This window comes from Labeo rohita, chromosome 9, assembly GCF_022985175.1.
Source record: "Labeo rohita strain BAU-BD-2019 chromosome 9, IGBB_LRoh.1.0, whole genome shotgun sequence".
NCBI classification, from domain to species: Eukaryota; Metazoa; Chordata; class Actinopteri; order Cypriniformes; family Cyprinidae; genus Labeo; species Labeo rohita.
Window position 1 is genome coordinate 11,875,488 of NC_066877.1, and position 27,865 is coordinate 11,903,352.

At 39.5% G+C, this 27,865-nt stretch overlaps 1 protein-coding gene across 6 annotated transcripts; it reads left to right on the forward strand.

The window, feature by feature from the left end:
* tspearb (thrombospondin-type laminin G domain and EAR repeats b) lies at positions 1–27,741 on the forward strand. 6 transcript variants are annotated; one of them, XM_051118362.1, is made up of 18 exons: positions 1–18; positions 170–273; positions 6,638–6,708; positions 6,893–6,929; positions 7,853–8,216; positions 8,368–8,586; positions 8,672–8,843; positions 11,128–11,348; positions 11,485–11,711; positions 11,808–11,898; positions 11,994–12,150; positions 14,805–14,936; positions 15,041–15,273; positions 17,195–17,384; positions 17,921–18,153; positions 18,399–18,577; positions 18,670–18,771; positions 26,881–27,741. In XM_051118362.1, the coding sequence occupies exons 7-18, from the start codon at positions 8,762–8,764 to the stop codon at positions 27,032–27,034; spliced, it is 2,001 nt and encodes a 666-aa protein (XP_050974319.1). In that variant the 5' UTR covers positions 1–18; positions 170–273; positions 6,638–6,708; positions 6,893–6,929; positions 7,853–8,216; positions 8,368–8,586; positions 8,672–8,761; the 3' UTR covers positions 27,035–27,741. The 6 variants fall into 6 exon arrangements, with proteins under 6 accessions (XP_050974319.1, XP_050974317.1, XP_050974318.1 ...); XM_051118360.1 differs by having other exon boundaries at positions 8,368–8,843; XM_051118361.1 differs by having other exon boundaries at positions 7,853–8,152; positions 8,368–8,843.
* The last annotated feature ends 124 nt before the right edge of the window (positions 27,742–27,865 follow it).

Below are 27,865 nucleotides of genomic sequence, written 5' to 3' on the forward strand. Positions count from 1 at the left end.
CACCGGTTTCAAAGCAAGGTAAGTACACTGTAAAAAATAAAAATACAATTTGTTGAGTCAGCTTAAAATAATTTGTTACCCTGCTGCCTTAAAATTTGAAGTTCAGTCAACTAAAATAAGTTTATTCAACTTTAAATTTATTTTAAAAAAATGTAATATATTTATCAAGATGCAATATCCGTGGACTCGCTGCTGCTAGGTGATTGGCAAGTTGGCGCAGTAAATCAATCTTGGAACTGTGCGATTCACTAAAGCAACCAATTTCAAAACAAGGTAAGTAGTTTGGATTTAGCTCCTTTGGAGTAATTAAAAGAGCAAACTAAAACGCAACTGAAACTTACCACACTGCTAGCTTAACTGCATTTTCAGCAGCGCTTATATCACGATTTGGTCAGTTACCCGGATGTGCGACCATACTGGCCATTCTCGGACGTAAACAACAGAATGGATTGCACAATTAATGTACTATTGAATATGTTTTTCTACTAATTTATGTTGTTTAAACTATGGAAAAAAACCTGTGAAAGGTGCTAAATCATATGGAGAAACATTTTGTAAGGCGCTAACATTTTATAAGCAAAAAAGGGCGCAATATTTTGACAAACTAAAATTAACAGGTGATAAAGATACGTACAAGCAGTATTAATTAAGATTTTAGCCTAATATTTCACCTACCTGACGGGAAATGATAAGAACAAACATGAATGTTGTCAAGATTCTTGCCCTGGAAATCTTGGTTCAGTTTGGCCAGCCACAAACGTCTTTTGTTTGCACTCTTCTCCTTGATTTGTTATAACTTTTGGCAGTCTATAGTACTCCAAATGTTTTTCCCAGTCTGACTAATTAGCACAGCCCAAAATATGACAATAATTGTTCATTTTCAGCAGCAATAATCAGGAAAATATGCAAGTTTCATTCGGTTCAGTGGCATTGTTTACGTTCAGTGCTGCCAATATGGCTGATTGATGACGTGTTGTGAAAACACTTTATTTTCGTAGTAGTTTAGCATTGGGAAGTCTGATTCATTTCAGTTGGTTCATTCGAACGGTTCATGTAAATAAACAGATTCATAAAATCATTCACCACGCCCTCTCGTACAAAACGCTTCTTCTGTGTCCACACAGTAGCCTATCAGGCCTCATTCAGAATTATGCAACACGTCATTACACACATTTATCATTCCAGCGATTGTATCAGCCAGTCATTTCCCCCATGCCCCTCTTTTTCTGCCCAAAACACCTCAGGGCTTTGATAGAGCATCACAGAGCTGCCGGTGGTTATCTGCTACTGTAACTCTTTGGCTGCCCACCATGTGCTGAGGGGCCCTTGAGATGTGAAGAGCCGTGGGATCAGGGAAACAGTGAGTCTGATAAAGTGTTTCCTGTGTGGAGGAGCACATTATCTGCCCTGCTGGCTCTGACACAGAGAGCTGGAGAAGTTATCAGATGGTTATCAGTCTGTGTCTCAGCCTCTACATCAGGCAGGCTGGCAGAGCTTGGCACTGGGGCAGCAGATAGCATCTATGGCATAGCTGCAGTCTATGCAATAAGTACGTGGAGCTTTGATTTATCCCGATGTAGGATGGGGTCTAAATGGATCTATGACTTGTGTTTCAGTACAGCAGATGGTTTGATTCGATATGTTTTAGTTTAAGGGAATCCTGCAATGGTTTTTGAAATTTGGTTGATTTGACATAGAATGACCTGAGTAAGTTGCCCTCTAAACTGCAAATGTATAAGTATTTGCACCACGATTACCATAACCAAATACCACAATGAAGCAGCATAACATACTGTTTTTGTACCTTCAACCGGAACACCGAAAGCCTTGCGCATTCAAGGTAAAATGGCCAAGCCTGCTCTTATTTTAAAACTGAGGTGAATAGGTTCTTTAGGTCAGTGTTTTAGTTTCAGAGTTGTGTAAAGCACCAATATATAGAAGATTTACAAAAGAATGAGAGGCTTTTTTGTGAAACTTATAAAGGTTCTGTAAAACCCCATTTGAAACATTTTAAAGAGTGATTCTTAGATACCCACCTTTGTCTCTCTCACGCTCTGGGCCATAGTGCTGATAGTTTTTGATTGTTCATGGCTCTTTGGATCAGATGACACTTTAAGCTCAGAATACAAAAGAACTAATCACACAATGAAGCCACTGACAGAGATGTTGCATATTTGATACATTTCCCCTCCACCTGTACACTGGATACTACATGGGAATACGTGTAATAGACACAGGACACATCTTGTGCCAAAAGATTATTTATTTATTTTACTCTTTGAAAAAAAAACGACTATATAGAAGTCAAAGAGTTATACCAGAAGTGTCCAAACTTTTGTAATGTCTAATGTCCTGTGTACTCAACAAATAGTTAAAGGTGACATATCATGAAAATCTGACTTTTTCCATGTTTAAGTGCTATAATTGGGTCTCCAGTGCATCTACCAACCCAGAAAATGAGAAAAAGGACAACACAGTAACTTTGTTTTGGTAAGACTTTTTCTGCAAACAAAAAAAAAAAAAGTAGCTCATCAGATTTCATGCTCACCCATGATGTGGTAAGGGGTTCTTATTATAATGGTAATGCCCCCTTGCACGTTTCCATCCACAGCGCTGATATTTTGTCTTCACAAGCAACAATGGTGTACCAGTTCTAATGCCATGGCGAAAGTTTGAGCAAAGCATGCTAACTGTTCTGTCTTTGGCTGCACAGACGAGCACAGAACACTATTTAGAGTCCCAGCCTCAGAGGAGACAAGAGAGCAGTGGATTTATTTAATTATTTACTGTATATTACACTGCTGCCACACAGATCTAATTTAAACATGTGAACACCTTCACAGACATAACTGACTGTTTTTCTAACTAATGTGTGTTTTTAACATAAACTTGTTTGTATTTGACAGTTCAAGTGCAATAAGACATGAAAGAGAACTTAGTTTAGTACTCACATGCCACGTGACAGCCGCTTTCTGTGCATTCGCTTCAGACGTGTGCACTCAGAAAACCCTATATCAGAATTTTCTGAGGTACAGAGTAGGGGTCAACCGATATGTGTTTTTCAGGGCCGATGCCGATACCGATTATTACAGATCAAGTACACTGATAGCCGATATTTTGAACCGATATATATGTCCAGTGTAAAAATTACAATTATTGTCAAAATTTAGAATAACAAGGGCTCTGACAAAAACTGCCTTCCCTGGTGTTAATTGAGTGTAGAACTCCCACACTGCACTTCTTTCTCTTGTCTGCCTCTGTGCATCCATCATGATTAAGCCTATGAACACTGTACTACAACTAAACAGCTTGGGGAAATGTAAGTATTTGGCTTCAATAATTTACATGTTAGAAATGTATGTGTAATACCGTTACCTCTCGTAATTCCTCGTTAATTCTTTTCTGATGACTAAAACATAACCTAAAATAGTAGAGTTGACTGTTCAGTTCATCTAATGCACATCAATGGATTAACATTATAACTATAATATTTATATATTATATATTTATTAACTATAACAATAATAGTCTATTATAGGCACACTTAGTTGAATAGCCTATTGAAATGTATAAATTTTTGTCTTCATTTTGTGCCTATGTGACACTAGAAATTTCAGTTAGTTTTAATTTAGAGTACAGTGCAAATGAAGTCATAAAACAATGAAATTTATCTTTTAATCAAATGAGAGTTAAACTCTTTATTTTTGACAGACAAAGGGGTTTACTATTGAAATTGATGATGAGCATCATCACGCCCTTCCGTATTTGTATAAACAAAACCTTGCGTCTGTTCCATTCACATTAACAGAGACACGCAGAACATGCAGAATGCATATTTAAATGGTATTTTTGCAGCTTAATATTTACAGACACTAGTTTATATTGCGACTGAATTTAGGCTAAGAGTACTACTGCTGACCTACTTATCCAAACTTTGACAAACTCCGTGACATTCCGTGTTATACAGTAAATTACATTTATGACTGGATATAAATCTTTGATCAGATGATATTTGAGATTTTGCAACTGAGTGTGTCGTTAGTGGAGTGTTCAGCTGAAGCAACTGATGCGTGAGTGTTCACTGAAGCCTCTGGTTAGCAAGCGTTTTCGGTGTGAAGAGTGTTCCGTGTCGATTGGTTGGACTTGTGACTCTCAACAAATCAGATTGGCGGTGGGTGGAGATTGCTCTCGGCCACAGAGTGGTGAGTTCCAACAGGCTGCATCAGCATCAGAACCAAATACCGCGTTTCAAAATTAAATTATTTTATCGGCGAATTGGCTTTTAAAATGACCGATACCGATAATCATAAAAATGCCTAATATCGGCGCCGATAATCAGCCAGGCCGATAATCGGTCGTCCCCTAGTACAGAATATCTGAGGTACGAGCTGTAAATGGTGTGTTCACACCAAGCATGAATTTAATTATTCATGCAAGTAGATTACATACAAGTCAATGCAAAGACGCAAATAGAGGCGAATTCGCTCTGGGCGACACAAATGACGCAAAATATGTGCCTCAAACGCATCTTCCGCGCAAGTTAAAAAATTTTAACTCGAGCGGAAAATTTGCATGTTGCGTTCTCACGCAAGCCAATCAGCGAAGAGCTTATTGACAAGTCCGGTTGAATCAGCAAATGGAACAGAGAGCATTATTGTAGCCAGAAATTTATAATATAGGTACCTGGAGCATAGAAAACAATTAAAATCAGTTGTAGTGGTTTTGTACTGTAGTTGTATTTTATTAGCATGGCTACAGAGATGCTGTTAAAAATAAAATAATAGTAATAATGTCAGTGTATATACAGCAGGAAAAAGTAACACACATTAATGCAGGATTAATAGGCTACTCATCTGCCTCTGGATGCTGCTGTGAACCCAGGCGTTTGGTTTTCCAACGTATTTGGGACTTCAACAGCAGGCACAAAGCAGCGATCGTAGTTATCTGTATCATTGTTGATCGCGCCTTGTTGTTAATCACTTGATGCAGAAAACATCCCGTGAGTAATCCAGAACCAGTGACGCGTTGCACATATTCGCTTCGCATTTGGTGTGAACACACTATGAAGGCGCAGCTCTATTCTGGAAAAGGGGGCGGGGAGCAGCAGCTCATTTGCGTTTAAAGAGACATGCACGAAAAAAGCGTGTTTCCGCTTCCACTCAAAATAGGCATTTTCAAAATGATATAATTAATTATCTGTGGGGTATTTGGAGCTGAAACTTCACAGACACATTCTGGGGATACCAGAGACTTATATTACATTTTGTAAAATGGGCCATAATAGGTCTCCTTAAACTAAATAATAAAATTACTTACACAAATTACATTACATAATGTAATTACATAACTACATAATGCAATGCACACAGATGTCTCACTAAAAATACAGCTTTCATTTTGTCAGAGAAACACCACATATTATGTTTTTAAAGTTACAGTGTAGGGGACTTCAAAGAAAGTCAAGTTTGCATATCAGTAGAAATGGAATGCAAATATTTGCTGATGTTATTAGATCTGCTGCATCTTATATTATGTTCTAACTTAATAACAGTATGACATCATCTCGCAGTCATGGGGTCAGGCTCGGGGAGTTGCGAGTTTTCTGAGGTCAGGTGGTCGGTTGGAGGGTTAATGAGTAGGTGAGATGAACTGGTTGAGGCAGAGAGCTGTGAGGGAGACTGTCCCTCAGTAATGACTGGGGCTGCTTCCCTTCCTGATTACAGGCTTACTGCGAGTGTCAATGTAGCCGCCCAACTATTAGCTGCCCCTTTACAATGTATTAGAGTGAAATATCACAGCCAGCTGACCTCACACACCCCTCAGGCTGAACGATAAATGTGCTGTTTGCGTTTAATACCTTTGCCATTATGCAAAGAAAATAAATGGTAGAGAACATGTGAGGGGCATTCTTGAATTTTCTTGGAAAGTTTATTTTATTTTACTATTTATTTTATGACTTTATATTTTTTGTAACCTGTAAAATAAGAACGCAATGATGATTGTGGATGTCACAGTTGTAGGGTGTTTCACTCCAGAGGGCAGAAGATGTTCACATGCAAACAGTAGCTGTCATTTCTCACATGCACTGATCGTTATTCACCTGCCCAAACATGCCAGAATTCTTCCTCACACTGATAATGAAACAAAAACAAAATTGTAAAAGCAGCTACTTCCATAGAAAAGAAGAAATGAGCTTCAATACTGATGCTTTGTCATAATCTCTTATGTTTTCAGATTTTACTGTCAGGAATTATTTAAGGTTTAACTGCTGTGACTTAACACTATTTGACATATGTTTGCTTGGCAGAGTTGTACCCATTATGCTGTGTTACACACAAATTATCTTTGGCATTGTTGCGCAAAACCAGTGTGGAGTTTTGCAGCCAGCATCAACAGAGAACAGATAAATGTCGACCCTGAAATGTCATTTTCCCCTCATGTTGTGCTTTCTATAAACATTGTATATCACGTCAATCTCTAACACAGCAACATGGATGACCTGTTTACTTTTAGGCCGTGTTTGCAGTATCTAGATTTAGTTTTACTGTAAGGTTTTTTACGTGTAGACATTTTTTGTTATTCCAACCTTTTCTCTTGTTTCCTTTAAGGGTAATCTATGTCTTTTTTGCACCTTCAGAATCCATGACAGATTTCCAGATAAGCATGAACAGCTTTGAGGAAGGAAATTGAAGACAAAATATGACACAGGTGAAATGTGTTTTTATTATTGCCTTAGTGCTTTGATGTACAGTTTTTATAAAATGTAGGGAAACAGAGACACACTGAATTGTCAACTAAACAAAATAGATGATATTTAGAAGAATGTGTGTTCCCACTGACCCCCATAGTATGTTTTTCATACTAAGTCTGCCAAAACTTTTGTGCTTAACAGAAGAAAGAAAGTCATAAGGATTTGAAACAACATGAGGGTGAGTAAATAATGACAAAATATTTGTTCTTCGAAAGTTGTTAGTAGGGTTTGTAATACATTTCAGCTTCTATTTGAATTAATTATATATGAATAAACTGAAAGCTTGAATTTTTAAAATTCATAGTGAACATTATTTTATTAAATTAAAACCTAAATTAATACTGATTTATCAGCTGATGAGTATAAAAAAATAGATTTAATACATTAAATAATTATAGTATGTGACCCTGGACCACAAAACCAGTCTTAAGTAGCACGGGTATATTTGTAGCAATAGCCAACAATACATTGTACAGGTCAAAATTATACATTTTTCTTTTATGCCAAAAATCATTAGGATATTAAGTAAAAATTATGTTCTGTGAAGATATTTTGTAAATTTCCTAGCGTAAATATATCAAAACTTAATTTTTGACTAGTAATATACATTGCTAAAAACCTCATTTGGACAATTTTAAAGGCGATTTTTTCAATATTTTGATTTTTTTGCACCCTCAGATTCCAGATTTTCAAATAGCTGTATCTCGGGCAAATATTGTCCTATCATAACAAACCATACATCAGTGGAAGGTTTATTTATTCAGCTTTATTTATTCAACTCAGTTTAAAAAAAAAAAAAAAGACCCTTATGGCTAGTTTTGTGGTCCAGGGTCACATATAGGTCCCACTTAGACATTCTTTTTTTTTTTTTTTTTGAAAGAGAATTAGTACCAAATAAGTAATAAAGTGTTTCAATGCGGTTATTGTAATATTCTGAGTTTATTTATTAAATTATAATTATAATAAATAATTCTGTTATTTCTCTTATTTTCTCTTATTCTAAATTCTTTTAAAATGTAATGGTACAGTTGTATACAGCATTTATATTTTATATTACTGTTTTTCCCCCCTAACTTTTAAAATATCTGCTTCTTGCTTCAGGCAAAATTACACAAGTCCACTGGTCAGGTGGAGTGATACAAGGTCCCAGGGCTGTATTTTGGACCACTAATGTGTTTTATCATATGTTTATCAAATTAGAAGCGTGTTGACAGTGTTTCCTTGTAAACATTTGTTTATCCAGTGCTTGTTTCCCCTCCAGCCAGCCACTTGGGGTGTTGTTGAAGACATGGCGTGATAGGTTGAGATGGAGGTGAGGAAACGATTGACTGAAGGGTGATTTCCTTGACAAGGGGTCCTCAGGGTGTGGTGCTCATCACACTGATCGAAAAGAGCGATGCAGTTAAGAACAAGAGCAACTTGACACACACATGTACAACACTGGGGAATTCCTCAATAAGAGCTGGTAAAAGCCTCTTTCTCTCTCTCTCTCTCCTGAGTGTTTCACTCGCCCCACCTTTCCCTCTCTTTAACGTCGATCCCTCCTTTCTACAGCTGACTTATTCTCATTTAAATGTCTGCGGGGTAAAACACCTCTCCCTGCTCATAACTCACAGGTGAAGTTTACACTCCTCACTCACTGACATGTACGGCAAAGCAGAGAGACCTCAGCCGGACACTGTTCAAGCAGGAAGTTCTTCACAGTCATGGAGTTTTGACAGACTCTCTTGAGGAAAAGAAGTTTGGATAATGCAAAATGCACTGGCATTGTATTTTACACAGTTTGATCATACATAAATAAAACAGGACATCAGAGGACAGCAGCATCTTCTGGAGTGAGTAAGATGCCAGTTTAATAAGGAGTGCTGTTGGACATCATCTCATCCTCACAGTGATTTGTTGTGTTTTGAACTCTGTGAGGCGTGTGGATGTAAGGATGGTCTCTGGGCTTTGAGAATCAGTTTGTTTCAGTGGCTGTGTGTGAATGGAGCTGAGAGAGTGGAGACCCTGATGTCGGAGCTGCTGCTGCTGGCCTGTGTGCTCCTCTCCTGGATCATCACCTGCCAGTCTGGACCATGGAGACCTTGCACAGGTCAGACCTGCTGATTATAAAATTTAGAAGCATTTTATGGAATAATAATATACGATAATCAGGTTCTTTACATTTTAAACTGATCTTTATATTGGAAAAAAGTCCAGTCTCAGTCACAACTTGTCCCAGTTGTTAGAGACACTATTTGAGTCTTGTTATCCTTCGTAATCGTTGCAGATTTTCTACTGAATTGGCTTTGGATTATGGGCTTTACGTTCAGTAAACCATTTCAGAAAACTAAATAAAGGCAGCTGGTCATGGGAGAGAAAAAAACAGCTCTTGTAATTCAGACACAAATGTCAGTCAGTTCTAATTGTCCCGTTACTCGGCTGTCAGAAGTCTGTTTTTTGGTAATTTACTTGGTCAGGATAAGCCACTCTGAATATCTTGGTTCCCAATGGGATGTAGGTGTAAAAGAAGACTCAGATTAGATGTGGTTGCCAGGTGCTGATGTAAAACACTCTGGGGTTGCACAGTGGTTTCATTTGAAAGACGTCATGCACTGTAGAATGACAATTAGGGGCCATTTCTAAACTATGCATACTGTATTTGTTCACTGTTCGTAGCAACTGTTGCTTGACTGACCCAGCTAACATATGTTCTAAGAATGTTTAGAACATAAAATTATGTTTAAATCCAGTTTTTAAAAATGATTTTAACATGTTTTTACTTGTTTATGCGTTAATGTTAAATGTTACTTTTGATTGAACATTCTGAAAGAAGTAGTTTCATTAAAAAAAAAAGAATGTTCAACTGATTTCGAAAAAATGTTTAGCGGATGATGTGTAAATAACGTTTTGAGGACATTATTAAAGACCAGTTTACTCTGAGCGAAAGTTCTATTAACTGAAAGAACGTTGCAAGAAAATTAGACAAAGTTCTGAGAACATTCCTTTTTTAATTTCGTAACTGTCTTCAAACTGTGTGAAAATAGGACATTTTTACTAGCATTCATCATGATATCACTGCTTTTATTTGTAAAAAACCCTTTGAAAACATGATATGGTCCCAGGACAGTAACAAACACAAAATGGCTAGAACACCGGATACATTTTATATTATATTGGAAAGAATCCAAAAAGCCGTGATAAAACAACAAACCAAAAGTCTCATTTGTCTCATTTGTCATCACAAGATTTAAAATCATAAAAAGGGCTTATAATGTAACAGGAAGAGATTTAGTATCCTCTTTGGGTATACTAAATCTACTAACAAGTATGCAGATCTATTAACAAGATCAGCAAAACTCACAGTAGCATTATCCACACAGAATGATCTAAAGAATAACAAATGGCAAAGCTTTTCATATAAGCATTGCTGAGTTTGTTAGTAGGAAATGCTGAACAGCTTATCCTGCTAAAATGTTTCTGTTTATTCTGAAATTTCTTCAAGATGAGCACATTGTAGAATTTAAATATTCTACCAATAAGATTTACAGTTTTAGAGTCATAATAGTGTATATTGTGTACACTGAAAACATTGAGCTGCATATATGAATGTAAGATATTTTAAAAAGGACTGTTTGCTTTCCAAAATGTGTCTTTTGCTTTGCTGTCTTTGAAATATGATCCATAAAGTGTTCATCACTCTACCCATTTCCCTCTTTGATTTACTGAAGTGAATCAAAACAAAACAAGAGCACTTGCCTTTTGAATCTTGCATTTATATGGCTTAACTGATTTTGTAGAATCTTGTAGATGAATTGAAGAGTGCTCACTAGTGTTCAAAAGTCTAGGATGAAACTAGAAGCCTCTTATATAATAACTGAATTTATAAAAAATTACTGTTTAAAAGTTTACATACACTTTGTTCTTAAGAGTCCCTTGTTTGTCCTGAACAGTTAAACTGCCTGTTCTTAAGAAAAGTCATTCAGGTCTCACAGATTCTTTGGTTTTCAGCATTTTTGTGTATTTGAACCCTTTCCAACAATGACTGTATGATTTTGAGATCCATCTTTTCATACTGAGGACAACTGAGGGACTCATATGCAACTACTACAGAAGGTTCAAACACTCTTTGATGCTCCGGAGGGAAACACAATGCATTAAGAGCCAGGGGTGTAAACTTTTGAACAGAATGAGGATGTATACATTTTTCTTATTTTGCCTAAATGTCATATTATTTTAATTTACTACTGCTCTTCAGAAGCTGCAGAAGATGTTTTCAGGCTCTTAATGCATTGTTTTTTATTATTCTACAGTCATTTTCTTCTCACATAATTAAGTAGTTTCAAGCAAAAAACATACTAAGGTTAATGATGACTTAATGTGAGTTTCTTTTACAGATCTGTTACCACTGGACCTCCTGTCCCGGGTGCTGCCTGTGTCCAGCAGGGCGCAGGATGGGATACGTATGGTCCAGTCCAGAGGTGCTCGTGGATTTCAGTTTTCTGGATCTCCACAGCTGTTCAGCTTCCCTGCATCTCAGCTCTTCATTAACTGCAACTTCTTTCCTGCCGAATTCTCCATCGTGGTCACACTGAAAATCCCACAGATGGCCCCTGAGGTGAGAACGTAAAAAAGATAAAGATATTGTTGAGTTTGTTTGAAAACATCAAAGAGTCTTCAGAAGCCTTTTCCTCAGAATATGCTCTAGATTTCTCAATAGTGATAGTGATCAGTCTTTACTCTTTGATGTGCAGAAGAATGAATACATCTTCACACTGTTGGAGGAAAATTCAGATGAGCCGCTCCTCGGCCTACGTCTGTCCCAAAACAAGTTCCACTTCCTGCAGAAGGGTCACGGTAGCAGGAAACGAATCACTTTTAAGGCAGTAGGGCTGGACGACAACCGCTGGCACACTGTGGTCTTGGCAGTGACGGGACGCTACACTATTCTCACTGTGGACTGTGGCATACCTCTAGAGCTGTGAGACTCTCTTTGGAAGTACTGTATGATTTTTACATTTATGTATTGAACTTAATTATTTTGTTGCATAAACTTATTATGTTTTGTCTTAAACAGAGTGCTTGAAAAACCTTTCCCAGATAATCTTGATACAGCTGGTTCCAGGTTCTTCATTGCCAGCAAAAGAAGATGGAACGGCCTATTTTCTGTACAAATTTCATTTCAAGACTTCTATTATTATCTCAAGATTTACAGTGTATTTGAAATATAAATGTATCAGTTCATTCCACTGTTTTTTTGCAGGGTTTGTTGCGGCAGCTAGTTTTGTTACCTGGTTCAGACGCTACCTCGCAAATTTGTCCCTCATCTGAGCCCCGGCTGTCTGCTCTCTCAGTTCCCCAGGCCCTCTTACACCTCCCGATCAAACCATCATCCACTGACCTTCCCCTCCACCCATATGGTGAGACTACTAAAACATTAAGGGGCCGTTCACATATCGCATCTTTTGCGTGCTCAAGTTCGTTATTTCAAATGTAGACGCGCAGCAGCCGCGCTCATAACAGATATGTGAACGGCCCCTAACACTAGAATCACAGGCTGCATATCACTATGCAAACTAATCACTGAAGGTATATACTCTGCTGGCACATTTGGAGTATGTAGAAAGAAGAGACATACTATCACCTTCATACCACAATATCATGTATTTTTAGAGTTTGCATGTAAGTGTTAGCAAGTCTTTCAAGTAGTCTTCCTTGTAAGCTAATATTTAATAGGTGCAGGTGTTATAGACTGTGTAGTTAATGTCCACTGAGGATATCTTTAAGTTTGCAGGAGTCTTTCCTATAGGAATGCTGTGTGTTTTAGCTGTAAACACAGGTCTGTGATTGTATGGGGATGTGAGTAACTCTATCTCACAAGTCTGTTACTGATCCGCTGACATTGACTGACAGCGTTGTGCTTTGAGTTTCTCTGTGGCTCAGAAGAAGTGCTGGTGTTTGAAAGCAGGGTGCAGTCGTGCAGGGCTTGCTGTTATGCTGTATACTGTGGGCCTGTTGAGAGACATGACACAGGGCAGATAGAGGCCATGTTTGCTTTATTTCCCCTTATATAATGTAGACAGATTTAGGCTGCAATATGCAATATCTATCTAGGTCTAGTATAACTGCAGATTTGTTTAATATTTTCAAATATAATTACATTCAAACAGTTTCGTGTGGAACTCAATGACTTGAAAACATTTCTCAATACTTAATTTTTTTTTAAAACTCTTCACACAGATCTTCTTAACAACTTTCATCTTGGCGCAGCAGTTAAAGGGATAGTTCACCCAAAAATGAAAATTACCCCATGATTTACTCACCCTCAAGCTATTCTAGGCGTATATGACTTTCTTCTTTCAGATGAATACAGTCGAGTTATTTATGTTAAAAAAGTGTCCTAGCTTTATAATGGCAGTGAATGGGTTGGAGGTTAGTAAGGATGTTTTGAAGCAAATTGATGTGTTTGTGTAAGAAAAATATCCATATTTAAAACTGTAATCTCTTGCTTCCGCTAACTGTCGTATGTGTGGTGTTCCAGCGCATGATGTAGGATGAGGACATAGCACAAGCTCTGGTGAGAAGTGACAAATGCTGAAATGCAGTGAAGAGAGCAAAACAAAACACCGGTCACGAATTAGAAGTCCAAAACAAGGATTTGTACAAAAAAAAAATATTGATATAATTTTAATATTAGCTCTCTCGTGAACGTGCGTTCAACGGTTAGTGGAAGCTAGAGATTACACATATACATCAGTTTACTTCAGAAGGCCTTTATTAACTCTCCGTAGCTGTGTGAGGTGCTTTTTATGATGGATGGATGCACTTTATTGGACTTAAAAAGCTCAACAGCCATTCACTGCCATTATAAAGCTTGGAAGAGCCAGGACATTTTTTAATATAACTCTGACTTATTTGTCTGAAAGAAGAAAGTCATATACATCTAGGATGGCTTGAGGGGGAGTAAATCATGGGGTAATTTTCATTTTTGGGTGAACTATCCCTTTACTTCATATTCACAATGCTCTAAAATTAGCAAAACACTTCATACATATCTCAAATGTATTAATTTTTCCATAACACTGGCAAAGCTTGTCAGCCAACAAACACACCTTTTCATTCATAAAACAATAGCTTAAAAACACAAGTAGTATTACACAATCTTTTCTTCTGTAAAATGTGTTCACAAAACAAGAATGACACTCTCTATTGTTAGAATTCACTGTAGTAAATGTTACATAGTCCCTGTTTGAAAAGAATATGAAAATGTGCAAATTGGCTTGTAGGTATATAGGGTTTTGGCAGTGGTTGTGTTTGTGTGAGAAAAGAATTCATGTCATTTGTACTCACTAAATATATTTTGTGCCAAAGCAAGTGAATATAATCCAGTTTAGCCCACATAGATGGCTGTTGCAGCCACTATGTGATGAGTTTTAAAAAAGTGACCAAAGTTTGTGAATGAATCCCAGCCATTGTAAAAAAAAAAAAAAAAAACGGTAAGTGATCATAAGTTTCCAAATAGTTTATGGTGGCCATATATGCCAGTAGCTACTCAACACATTTCTAGATTTATACTATTGTCTAAACTATTTACTATATAACTATAAAACATTATACTTTTTTTCCTTTCAGATTTTTTTCATTATAAAACTGAAAGGATAGTTCTTCTAAAAACTATTAAACTTATTAAGTTGTTAAATTAAGTCGTTATATTTGTTTTCTTTGCACACAAAAAGTAGCTTCATAACATTACGGCTGAACCACATGATGTCACATGGACTATTTTAATGTCCTACTTACTATTTTAATGTCCTTACTACCTTTCTGCATCTTGAACGTGGTAGTTGCATTGCAGAAAGGGTCAGAAAGCTTTCATATTTCATCAGAAATATCTTCATTTGTGTTCTGAAGATGAACGAAGGTCTTACGGGTTTGGACATGACAGAATTTTCATTTTTGGGTGAACTATCCCTTTAAGCATCCTACAATTTAACGGTGGAAGCTGTTAATATAGTGTTCTACAATACTAATGACATAATTTCTAAAACTGAACATCTCCGTTTATTTTACTCAGAGGCAGAGGTTCGGGTGACTGCGGGTGTGAGTCCTCCCTGTGGACACTCAGAAGAGGGACAGCTGTGGTTCAACACACTGAAGAGAGGACTGTTTCTCTGTGACGGTATTATGTGGCTCACTATGCTGCAAGGTGATTTTGTAACAGTAATTTGCAACTGCTATTTGTATGAATACAGCTGCTATTTATAGTTTGAAACTGATATGCTATCTGACTATCACATTGCACCTCTGCAGTGAAAGAGAAGCTGGACTACGTGGAGGATCACCAGGATTTATTTACCAACTCAGAGACATTTGACATTGAGGTTTTCCACATCCCTTCCGTAGGACTTTTTATGGCCACCGCGAACCGTGATTCCATCATTGGTTCAGGAATTTACAGATGGACAGATGGGAGGTTCGAACGATATCAAAACATCAGCACCTATGATGCACAAGCATTGCAATACTTCACAGTGGGGAAAAAGGTGTGTGTGGATGTTGCTTTTATACAATAAACAAAAAGTCAATACTAGGGCTGTCCCCTCATAGCCGACTAACAAGAGGCTTGATCCGTCATTTTTGGTCATACAGTTAAGAGTAATACATCTTTTGAATCTGTGAAGACTATTATTAGACTACTTATTTGTGTGCACTCACAATAACAACGAGACGTTGCGCTTTTGCAAAATAAAGTAACAGGATGCGCTTTTTGCCGTCCGACTCTCTAACCTTTAGGCCACGACTGCCCCAAAGAAAAGAGAGCAGCTGTTTCTGCTTCACGTGTTAGGCAAACGTGATGACCACTATAGAAACCCAGACGTCAAATCTGTTTTATATTGTTATTAGTAGTAGAATTCATATTATTATTATTATTTGATCAGTATTATTGCCATTTTTACAGAAACACTGAATGACCAACAATATCTTAAGCACCACCACCAGCCCTAAGTTCAGTTAAACTGACAAATATGCATTCATACATGGTTACCAAGTTTATACTGCTTGCTTGATTATCATAATATCATATGTGTCCCTGCACCACAAAAACAGTTATAAGAGTTAATTTTCTGAATTTGAGATTTATACCTAAACTGGATAAATAAGCTTTCCAATTATACATGGTTTATTAGGATATATAGGATAAAATCTGAGGGTGCATAAAAATAAAAATATAAAAATAAAATATCACCTTTAAAGTTGTCCAAATGAAGTTCTTAGCAATGCATATTGCTAATCAAAAATAAGTTTTGATATATTTACGGTAGGAATTTCACAAAATATCTTCATGGAACACAGTTTTTACTTAATATCCTAATGATTTTTGGCATAAAAGAAAAATTGATCATTTTGACCCATACAGTGTATTGGCTATTGCTACAAATATACCCAAGCTACTTAACACTGGTTTTGTGGTCCAGAGTCACATATTATAACGCTTGACTGATATTAAGAATGTACTTTCAGATATTTAAAAAGCTGTGCCATTTTACAAACATAAGCTTAATAGTATACATAAAAATAGTATATCAATCTGGCGAGTAAACTAAAGAATGTACTAGCCAATGTGTGCATAGAGGGTCGATATCTGAAAAAAAAAATAGACCAGTGGAGTGTTACAAACAGTAAAAACTCCTAGTGTTGGACTGATATATCAGCACTCTTGAAACACTGCTAAGCCAATCAAAATTGAGGACCGGAACTAACTGTTGTATAAATGAAAACCTGTGATACTGATGGATCTGCCAAGCGGAACAGCTGCTAGGCCACTATCTGAAGATGGAGCGGAGTACAGACCGTCTGTTTGCTCATCCCCAGCTGTTCTTTACACATTAGAGTGGTTTTTGATGTGGTTTTCCAGTGGGAGAAGGGGTGGAAACCTGGCTCTCAAGTTTTAATGTTGTAAATCACATGTGCATAATAACAGAAATTAATTTTGTCTGATGCGGCATCCAAAATTTACAGCAGACACCTCCTGCTTCCCTTCACCGTAACTTACTGCATAATTACAGTCAAGAGTTGGAAAGCCGTATGGGACTCTGTTAATACCTGCAGTGCAATTATCCATATGTTTTTCTTCTTGGAAGTCTAAGATAAAATTATGATTCATGTTCAATTTAAAGTGAAATAGAGGGGGGAGGCCTTTGTAATTGCATCAGTGACCAGTTATTAAAAGATAAATCAATGCACCATTAAACTGAAGTTCTGAGCTAGTCAATTCATTAAAACATTCCCATCAGCACAGCTTTGAAGTCCGTCCGGGATAATTAAAAGCCTCTGAAGATGCAGAAAGCACCTAAAATTATGAAGTGCAAAACTCATTACAATTTAATTCTGTTTTTCATCACTGTACCCTTTAATTTACTTAAACTACTGACATGATTTCTTACAAGCGTTTTCCTGCAACAGAAGTTCCTGATTGTTGCCAACTGCAGAAGTAAGGATGCAGGGGACCAGGAGCAGTCTGTGATATTTAAATGGAGCTCAAGGAAGCTGAAATTTATTCGCTATCAGACTCTGAACACGCACAGCGCTCGTGACTGGGAGGCTTTCAACATTCAAGACGAAACCTTTCTCGCCGTGGCCAATCACAGGCAAGGTAACGTTTAGCTGAACAGCTCGTTGCATGTCTGTCGTCTCATGACGTTATTGTTGTCCTTTTAAATTGTGTAACTCGACAGGTTTTATCTGCTGAACAATACCGGGAGGAAGCTCATTTATACGATTTCTAAAAGAAGATTAAACTTGAATTCCATACAAATCTCATACAAATCTATGGTCTTTGAGCCACACAATCTGAACAAAAAGGCCATCAAGGAAATCTTTTTGAGGCTAAAAGGTCTGCTTGTTTATGTGGTTCACTTTGATTCTGCACTTGATGTCTGTTCGCTTACGAGAGCACATGGCGCTCATCCGTTCGTGTGAAGTTCTTACGTGTGCCTCTGGCATTGATCAAAGCGGAAACGCGAGCATAAAAGACACCTTTCATAGCACTTCATAACCATACAGGCCTCATCTATACACCTGCATCTGCTGGAACCCATCCAAAACTGAGCCACGTCAGTCCATGCAGATTTCTGTGATAAAACGTGGCTGAAGAACTGTTTTAAGAAGAACTGTTTTTTTTGTCCACAGGGGAGAGAAACCATAATATTGACAGTGTGATCTACAAGTGGAACCCGGTTACAGAGTTTTTTGAAGTCAATCAGACAATCCCCACCACTGGTGCTTACGACTGGGAGTTTTTCACCATCGGCCCATATTATTTCCTTGTAGTCGCCAACACTTTCAATGGAAGATCTACAGTCATTGATTCTACAATCTATATCTGGCTGGAAGGGATGTTTCAGCCTTATCAGTCCATTACAGTGAGTGAAATTGTTATTTTATCTTCTGTCATCACGATCATCATCACAACGGAAGCATCAAGAGCACATACACATGCCCTTGTTCCCTGATCTGCAAATCAGGGTGTTTTAAAACAGTCTGTTACGTTCACCATTGTTGATACAGCGTACTTTACATTATACATGTCTTTACACTCACTTTCGCTCAGTTTAATGTGCCCTGTCTGAGTAAAAGCATTCATTTATTTTTCAAATATATCTTTCAGACTTTTGGGGCGATAGACTGGGAGATGTTCCAGATTGAAAACAGGGTCTTCCTGGCTGTGGCAAACAGCCAGATGCTCACGGAGGAAGGCAAGATTCTGTACTCCATCAACTCCACCATCTATGAGCTCAGCATGACATCTCAGACCTTCATCAAGTTTCAGGATATTGAAACGAACAGGTGAATTGCGAACTGGTCTTCTTTAGAAAAAGCCTTTACTTTTTAACTTTCATATTTTATTGAAGGAACACTCTGTTGTGTGGGTTTTTTAGTGCTTTGGACTGGGAGTATTTTACTGTGGGAGATGACAAGTTCCTTGTGGTCGCCAACTCCTATGATGGAAGCTCATACTCTCTTAATAGTGTTATATACAGGTATGGCTCTCATATTGCATCAGAGTTATTGAAATTAAAACTAAAACATTTGTTATTATTTTGGTTTAACTGTATTATTGTAACGATGAGAGAGTGACGAGAGGCGAGCGGATCCATATGCATGCTTTTTATTAATGGACGAGGCAGATACATGGTCAGGCAGGCAGGGTAATCACAGGTACAATCAGGAATGATGAAGACGAAACACAAAGGGAGTCAGTAAGGCAGGCGTGAGTCCAACGAGGGGCGAACAATATCCGAGAGGGGCGATCCGAGAGAGTGTAGTCCAAAAACAAGAGCGAAGGTCAGAAGGGAACGAAGAAACTAGGAAACACTTGGAACACTAGGAAATAATCACTAAACACTCAACAAACCGCGATCGGTACAAGGAAGTCCGGGGTTTTATGGGGCGCCTGATTAGTCATGGGGGCTGACGTAATCAGCGCGGTGGTGGATGGGAGATGCAGTCCAGGATGCCACGTAACGGCCAGGGAGTAAAAAGAGGTGAGAGAGACATCTGGTGGTGGGTAGTCCGTGGAGCACCGACCAGATTCGTGACATAGCCCCCCAAGGAGCGGCTTCCAGACGCTCCAACAGAAACAACAGAAAAAACAGTCCAGGGGAGCGGTGGGGGGCCAGGAGACTGAGGCAGCACTGGCTGGGCAAAGGCCCTCCAGGGTGGAGCCGGGGTGGAGCGGGAGGCTTGGGAGCCCTCCAGGCAGGAGCCGGAGGCGGAGCATGGGGCACTGGCGTCCTCCAGGGCGGAGCTGGAGGTGGAGCAGTGCTCCGGGGGGAGCAGGAGGCAGAGTAGACGTCCGGGCGGAGCAGGACTCCTCCAGGGCGGAACTGGAGGCGGAGCAGGACTCCTCCAGGGCGGAACTGGAGGCGGAGCAGGACTCCTCCAGGGCGGAACTGGAGGCGGAGCAGGACTCCTCCAGGGCGGAACTGGAGGAGGAGCAGGAGGCGCAGGAGCCCTCCAAGGCAGAGCCGGAACCCGCGTCACAATCCGGGACCTGGGGAAAGCAGGGACAGAGGAGGCAGACAGAACAGGGGAAGAAGGCGCAGCAGTCCCCCGGGGCGGAGCAGGAGGTACCGCAGCTCTCCGGGGCGGAACAGGAGGTGCCGCAGCTCTCCGGGGCGGAACAGGTGGCTCTGTCATGGACTGGGACCTGGGGAGAACAGGGACAGAGGAGGCAGACAGAAGAAGGGGAGAAGCAGAGAGTATTGAGGTGAACGCCCCCTCCATAAGAGGTTCCACAGCTGACGCTGGCACCTCTGGAGGCATTGGCGCAGCTTCTCCTACGGGAAGGCCTCAGGGGGCGGACTTGAGGTCAGACGGGACCTCTGGAGCAGACTTGGGACCAGACGGGACCTCTGGAGCAGACTTGGGACCAGACGGGACCTCTGGAGCAGACTTGGGACCAGACGGGACCTCTGGAGCAGGAAACCGCGTTATGGCCTGGGACCTAGGAACAGTAGAGACAGAGGAGGCAGACAGAATAAGGGGAGAAGCAGAGAGTTTGAGGTAGAACGCCGCCTCCCTAGGAGGATCTACAGCCGAAGCTGACACCTCAGGAGGCATTGGCGCGGCTTCTCCAACTGGTGAGGCCTCTGGGTCTGTCTCGTGGTCAGACAGGGCCTCCGAAGCAAACTTGAGATCAGACGGGAGCTCTGGAGTTGGCTGGCGAACAGATGAGACCTCTGGAGCTGAGTGTGCAGCCCACACACTGAGAATGGCGATTGCCAACACGCTAGGAGACATGACGTGACAAGGCTCAGGGAGGTCAGACGAGACCTCTGGCACAGACTTGACGACGGGTAGGACTTCTGGAGTCGTCGTCAAGTTCTCTGGAGCGTAGCTTGCGGCCCAGATGCTGAGGATTGCGGTTGCCATCACACTGGCAGACATGATGTGACAAGGCTCTGGGCGGTCAAACGAGACGCGACTGGACTCTGGGCCGTCAGGCGGGGCGCGACTGGACTCTGGGCCGTCAGGCGGGACGCGACTGGACTCTGGGCCGTCAGGCGGGACGCGACTGGACTCTGGGCCGTCAGGCGGGACGCGACTGGACTCTGGGCCGTCAGGCGGACGTGACTGGACTTTGACTCTTGGAGATCAGCGGTGACTTGATTTGATACGTGAAGACCAGCGGTGGCTTGAACTGGCTTGTGAAGATCATTGACTTTACTTGACTCAGGAACCACGACTGTGACCTTGCTTGACCCGGGAGCCACGGCTGTGACCTTGCTTGGCTTGGTTTGAACGGCTGTGACGTGACTTGACTTGGTAGGAACAGCTGGAACATGACTTGACTTGGCTGTGACTTGACTTGACTTAGTAGAAACAGCAGCTGGTGCAGGTTCAGAAGAGGCAGACATGACCTTGACCGGTTGTGGCCTGGCTGACGTGACGTTAGCAGGCGCTGGCTGGGCTGACGGGGCGTTAGCAGGCGCTGGCTGGGCTGACGTGGCGTTAGCAGGCGCTGGCTGGGCTGACGTGGCGTTAGCAGGCGCTGGCTGGGCTGACGTGGCGTTAGTGGTAATCTTTGCGTCAAGCACTGGCGTGGCGGCCCTCTTGAGCAGTGCAGACTCGGGCTCAGGGATGATGGCGGAAGCTTGACTGGACTTGGAAGCTTGACTGGACTTGGAAGCTTGAGCTGTAGCCTGACTTGACTCAGGAACAACATGGCTTGACTCAGGAACAACAGCTGTAACGTGACTTGACTCAGGAACAACAGTTATAACGTGACTTGACTCGTGGGGAACAGCTGTGACTTGGCTTGACTCATGGAGAACGACAGCTTTGGCTTGACTTGACTCTGTGTCTTGACTTGACTCAGGGGTAGCCGCCGCGACAAGGAGCGCCACTTTAGCTGCCCGTACTGTCATTAGGGGTGTGTCCAGCACGTGGGCCATCATGACCACAGGTGGCGTCCGGGCCCTGACCACAGGTTCTGGAATGGCAGCCATATTGTGGAGCGGCTTGGAGACGGCGGCCATTTTGTGCAGTGGCTCTGGCGTGGCAGCCATCTTGTGCAGTGGCTCTGGCGTGGCTGTAATTTGACTTGAAACAGAAGCGACAGCTGTAATTTGACTCGACACAGGAACTACAGTTCTGGCTTGATTTGAAACAGGAAGAACTACTTTAGCTTGACTTGCCTTAGGAAGAGCAGCTCTGACTTGACCTGATGCAGGAAACACAGCCCCAGCTTGACTTGACACAGGAACAGCAGCAGTAAACTTGCTTGACTCAGGAAATACGGCTGCAACTTGGCTCGGCAAGGAAACTTGACTTGACTCAGGAAACACAGCTGCAACTTGACTTGACTTGGAAACTTGAGTTGACTCAGGAATTACAGCTGCAACTAGACTAGACTCGGAAACTTGACTTGACTCAGGAAATGTAACTGTACCTTTGAATGGCTCTTGTATGGCAGCTGTGACGTGACGGAGCTCTGTGATAGCCGCCATTTTGTGGACGGGCTCCGCCGTCGCCGCCATCTTGTGAGCGCACGCCGGCGCCGCCGCCATCTTGCAAACGGCCTCCGCAGTCGCCGCCATTTTGTGAACGCGCACTGGCGCCGCCGCCATCGTATGAACGGGCTCCGCTGTCGCCGCTACCGCGTTAACGCGCTCCGCGCGGCCGCCATCTTGTGCGTGGGCTCTGCTGACACCGCCATAGCATGAGCGCGCTCTGACACGGCCGCCATTTCTCGAGCGATCCAGGCGGCAAACTTGTTTGTGGCATCATGATCCGGCAAGACCGCTAGTTTGCGAGTGGGAAGCGCGGTCGCCATTACCGCGTTGTCGCGTTCCCTCTCCGCGACCCCGACAGTGCACGGCGAACCCACACACAAAAACGCAAAGTTCAGAAACGCCTCCAGCGACGAGCGCGGGCCCTTGCGTCTTAGTCGCGCACGGAGGGGCTGGTTCACGCCGTCACAAAACACCTCAATCTTAATACAGTCCGGGAGAGTGGAATAATTAGCAATTGAAATAAACTCACGGGTATAATGTTCGAGTGTGTGTGTTTTCTGTTTGATCCGGGAGAGAATTCTGTCTGTGTCCGTATCGGCTGATTGTCCGGGGTGGAGCTGCTGGATCCTGTGGTGGCGGTTTGTTCTGTAACGATGAGAGAGTGACGAGAGGCGAGCGGATCCATATGCATGCTTTTTATTAATGGACGAGGCAGATACATGGTCAGGCAGGCAGGGTAATCACAGGTACAATCAGGAATGATGAAGACGAAACACAAAGGGAGTCAGTAAGGCAGGCGTGAGTCCAACGAGGGGCGAACAATATCCGAGAGGGGCGATCCGAGAGAGTGTAGTCCAAAAACAAGAGCGAAGGTCAGAAGGGAACGAAGAAACTAGGAAACACTTGGAACACTAGGAAATAATCACTAAACACTCAACAAACCGCGATCGGTACAAGGAAGTCCGGGGGGTTTTATGGGGCGCCTGATTAGTCATGGGGGCTGACGTAATCAGCGCGGTGGTGGATGGGAGATGCAGTCCAGGATGCCACGTAACGGCCAGGGAGTAAAAAGAGGTGAGAGAGACATCTGGTGGTGGGTAGTCCGTGGAGCACCGACCAGATTCGTGACAATTATTGTGTTCTTGTCTGTTAATAAGTGGGAAAAAAGTATTATTTGAAAAAAAAATAAACATTAACTTAAATGGAACATTAAAAAAACATTAAACATTAAAAAATGATACACTGCTGTTCAAAAGTTTTGGATCAGTAAGCTTTTTAATGTTTTTTAAAGAAGTCTCTTTTGCTCATCAAAGTTTTATTTATTTGATCAAAAATACAGAAAAAAATAAATATTATTGCAATTTAAAATAACAGTTTTTTATTTTAATATACTTTAAAATATAATTTATATCTGTGATGCAAAGCTGAATTTTCAGCAGCCATTACTCCAGTCTTCAGTGTCACATGATCCTTCAGAAATCATTTGAATATGCGGATTTATTACAGTTGTGCTGCTTAATATTTTTTGGAACCTGTGATACTTTTTTCAGGATTCTTTGATGAATAAAAAGTTAAAAAGAACAGCATTTATTCAAAATAGAAATATTTTTTTATCAATTTAACACATTCTTGTTGAATAAAAGTATTTCTTTCAAAGAAAGAAAGAAAGAAAAAAACATTTACTGACCCCAAACTTTGAATGCTAGTGTATATTGCATGGCTCTACAGTGCGACCATTTCAGTCGCATTTGACTGAAATTGAAAACTACTGCGTGCGACTATGAAAAAATATTTAGAGCACCAGTGCGACTGACTCGATCAGTATATTTGTGTTTGCGCTGAGGGGAGCTTCATAGGTTTCCATGTGTTTTTGCAACGTTGAGTAATGTATCACAGACATATCTCACAAATACTTTCATAAACAAAGTGTAGAGAGAGTGTAAATAAGAGATTCATTGTGCAGTTTAAGAGTGAGAGCTTCACTGATTATAATGGAACTTTGTGAGATTGTGATGAACTAAGATGACTGACAGCTTTTGATGATTTTTAAGGGAGATTGTAAATGAGATATTGACTTAATACAACAGTTAATTAAACAAGAAGTTAATATTAAGTGACTAACAGTTTTAGTTTCATTTCAAGTATCTGTTCAGCTATTTAAATCATTTAATATTTCTATATTCAAAATTTTATATTTAAAACATTAATCTCAACATTAATTTATTAATTTGATTGCACTCATGCCACCTCTGAGCCTCATTACACATACGAAAATACACTTACAAGCCACTTTTGTGTTCTTCTATGCCACCTCTGTAGTACAAATTAATTTTGTTAATACTGATTTCATTTGATACTTTCATTTGGTAACTGATTCTTATTCTACTTCTGTTGTTTTAATTAGAACTTTTAAAAAGCTTATAAAATATATATATATTTTTAAAAATTGACGTAAACGATGACATACTTTTAATAAAGTTAGAAAAATGCCATTACAAAGATAAAAACAAAATTCCCCTTTAATTCACTTTCAGGACTCAAATATCATCTTGTAATAGGAAGGCTAATTATTGATTAGATTTTTAATTATTGATTAGAAGGTGATCCAAAATTTTTGACTGTGCTCCTAAATTTTTTACATTTTTTAAAAGAAAAGTAAGCATAGGACCCTGTATTGTTAAATAAATGCTGTTTTATTTATGTTTTATTCATCAAATCATCCTAAAAAAAAATCACAGGTTCCAAAAAACTTTCCGACATTGATAATAAATCAGCATATTAGAATGATTTCTGAAGGATCATGTGACACAGAAAACTGGAGTAATGATGCTGAAAATTCAGCTTTGCATCACAGGAATAAATTCTATTTTAAAGTATATTAAAATAGAAAACCACTATTTTAAATTGCAGTAATAAGTAACGCAAGTTACGTAATATTATTACTTTTTCCAAGTAACTAGTAAAGTAACGCATTACTTTTTAATTAACAAGGAAATATCTGAGTTACTTTTTTCAAATAAATAACACCAGTTACTTTTCCCCCCATTTATTGATTAAAAGCTGTCCTGTCCCCATGTTGAGAGAAAGTCGGGATTAAGATTTTAGTTCTACAATAAATGTGAACATGCATTAATTCATCTCACTCACAAAAAAAACAGATTCAGTATTCCTCAAAATGGATAAAAACAGTGAAATTCAACTCAGAATATGACACAAACCTGCAATAATTAAATATGTTAAATAATACAAATATCCTTTGTGCATTTAATCCCATTTTTATTAACCAATGTCTTTGCTGCCGACCTTTGATGATCCAATTCAACCATACTAATAAGCATAAATTACTCTAGATAATCTAACATTTGTTTTCCTTTTTTTTTTATTGCTGAAGAGTTGACATTTTTACTGTGTTATTGGATATTTCCGTATAAAAAGTTTTTAGAAGGCGTTTTTTTTATTGCCGAAGAGTTTACATTTTTTTTTTTCTTCTGTGGTCTACTGTACAGACGTGAATTTACTTTTCTCAAAGCCTGAGGCTTTTGGTGGGAAAAGGCTTTTACATTTGCCAAAAATAGAATGTTTTATTTGTTTTGATTCTTTGTGTCATAATTATCAACAGGCTGTGCCATATTATATTGCTATATAAGTCATTCACTGCTGATTACATTAAACATTAAACATTTTTATTTCAGTAAGTTCATTCACCTGTTGAGTTTGTCAGGAAATGCAGGCCATATTCGTCCTGTCTTGGGAACAAGGCTAAAAGGAAAATGGTTGATATTAAAAATGAAAATTATACATATGCAGTAATACATTGATAGTGACGTTTACATTTTCAGTTTCACATGTGCGTATTTGTTTATTGTGTTATTGGATATTTCCGTATAAAAAGTTTTTAGAAGGCGTTTTTTTATTGCTGAAGAGTTTACTTTTTCTTTCTTCTGCAGTCTACTGTACAGACGTGAATTTACTTTTCTTAAAGCCTGAGACTTTTGGTGTGAAAAGGCTTTTACATTTGCCAAAAATAGAACTTTTTATATTAAAAAATATTCAAAATCTTACTGATCCCAAACTTTTGAACAACAGCCTACATAAAATTATTGAAACTTAAATTATTTAAACTGAAATTTAGGGAAGAAGAAAATAAAAAATTATATATATAAACAAAAACTGTAAGATTATAGAAATGATATTCTGCGTGTTTTGCACACATTTAAAATCAATGGAATAGTTGTATATCCAAATATGAAAATTCTGTCATTATCTGTCATTTTCCCGTTCATTTATCCAGGCTAACACAAAACGAGAAATTCTGTTGATCAAAATTTTCAACTAGGAGTCTGTATGGCACTGACCCATTATGATACCGTCAATATAGATGTTTATTAAAAGACATTAAAATATTATATATTTAAAAATGTAATTCATTTGTTGTATAGCTTTATTCAAAAGATGTAAAGGCAAAGGTTTCTTTGAAAACAGGCTTCCTAAACACAGCCGATTGCGATTCTGTTTGATGCCGCTAGCACTCCTGAAATTATGCACTGTAACTTTAAGAGTAAATTTGTGATCTGACAATGCAGTGCATTCTCGCCAAATGTTTTAATAACAACATATACGGGTGTTTTGCAGGTGGCAGGGTTATGAGGGTTTCATTCCGGTGCACAGACTGAGCACCAATGGCTGCAGAGATTGGGAATTTTTTAACACAACCGATGGCTCCTACCTCATCTACTCCAGTGCCAGAGCTGCTCTCTCTAAAGTCCTTAAATTAAGGACCATCTAGTGGCACTGGACATATGAACTGTGTCTGCAGGGAGACTCGCTGACTGAAACAGCAACTTAAATCATGAACATAATTTAATCCCTGAACCAGATGTTCCTCAATGCAAATATTATCCGAAACTCCTAAAAACAATTTATCACATGATGACACTTTAACACATGCACTTAATGACATACCTTGAAAGCAGCTGAAGGATGAATCTCACCACTGACAATCACAGCGAGATGTTCCCAACGCACGTACAGTTACACATTTCAAAAGACTTATACCTGCACTTATTTGCACACAGATCATCAATATGCTTTTTTGATTAAAATGTCATCATGTCCTATGATTATACATCATTACTCTGCACATGAAGACAGTTAACAATTTATGGATGACTGGAAAAATAGACACTGTATTTACCTGTACTGTACTGTCTGTAAGCTAATGATTTACATTTTTTGCTAGAAGGCCTTTAAATTGAAGTGTTTAAGCATATGCAATACATAAATAATCAAACAATAATTTATAATAGTTACAAATAAAAAAAAGACAATGAGGATTTCAATAATACACAGACTATTTTCTTTTTATATTACTATTATAACTTATTTTAGAGATGGATTGTGTTGTAAAACAATGTTTTATTTGTTTTGATTCTTTGTGTCATAATTATCAACAGGCTGTGCCATATTATATTGCTATATAAGTCATTCACTGCTGATTACATTAAACATTAAACATTTTTCATTTTTAGTTCAGTAAGTTTATTCACCTGTTGAGGCTGTCAGGAAATGCAGGCCATATTCGTCCTGTCTTGGGGAAGTGGGCTGAAATGGTTGATAT

Coding starts and splice junctions, on each gene's coding strand:
- tspearb (XM_051118360.1), top strand. CDS start 8,762: ATGTCGGAGCTGCTGCTGCTGGCCTGTGTGCTCCTCTCCTGGATCATC. Junction 11,712..11,807: donor TGTGGCATACCTCTAGAGCT/GTGAGACTCTCT, acceptor TGTCTTAAACAG/AGTGCTTGAAAAACCTTTCC. Junction 15,274..17,194: donor ACTTCACAGTGGGGAAAAAG/GTGTGTGTGGAT, acceptor TTCCTGCAACAG/AAGTTCCTGATTGTTGCCAA.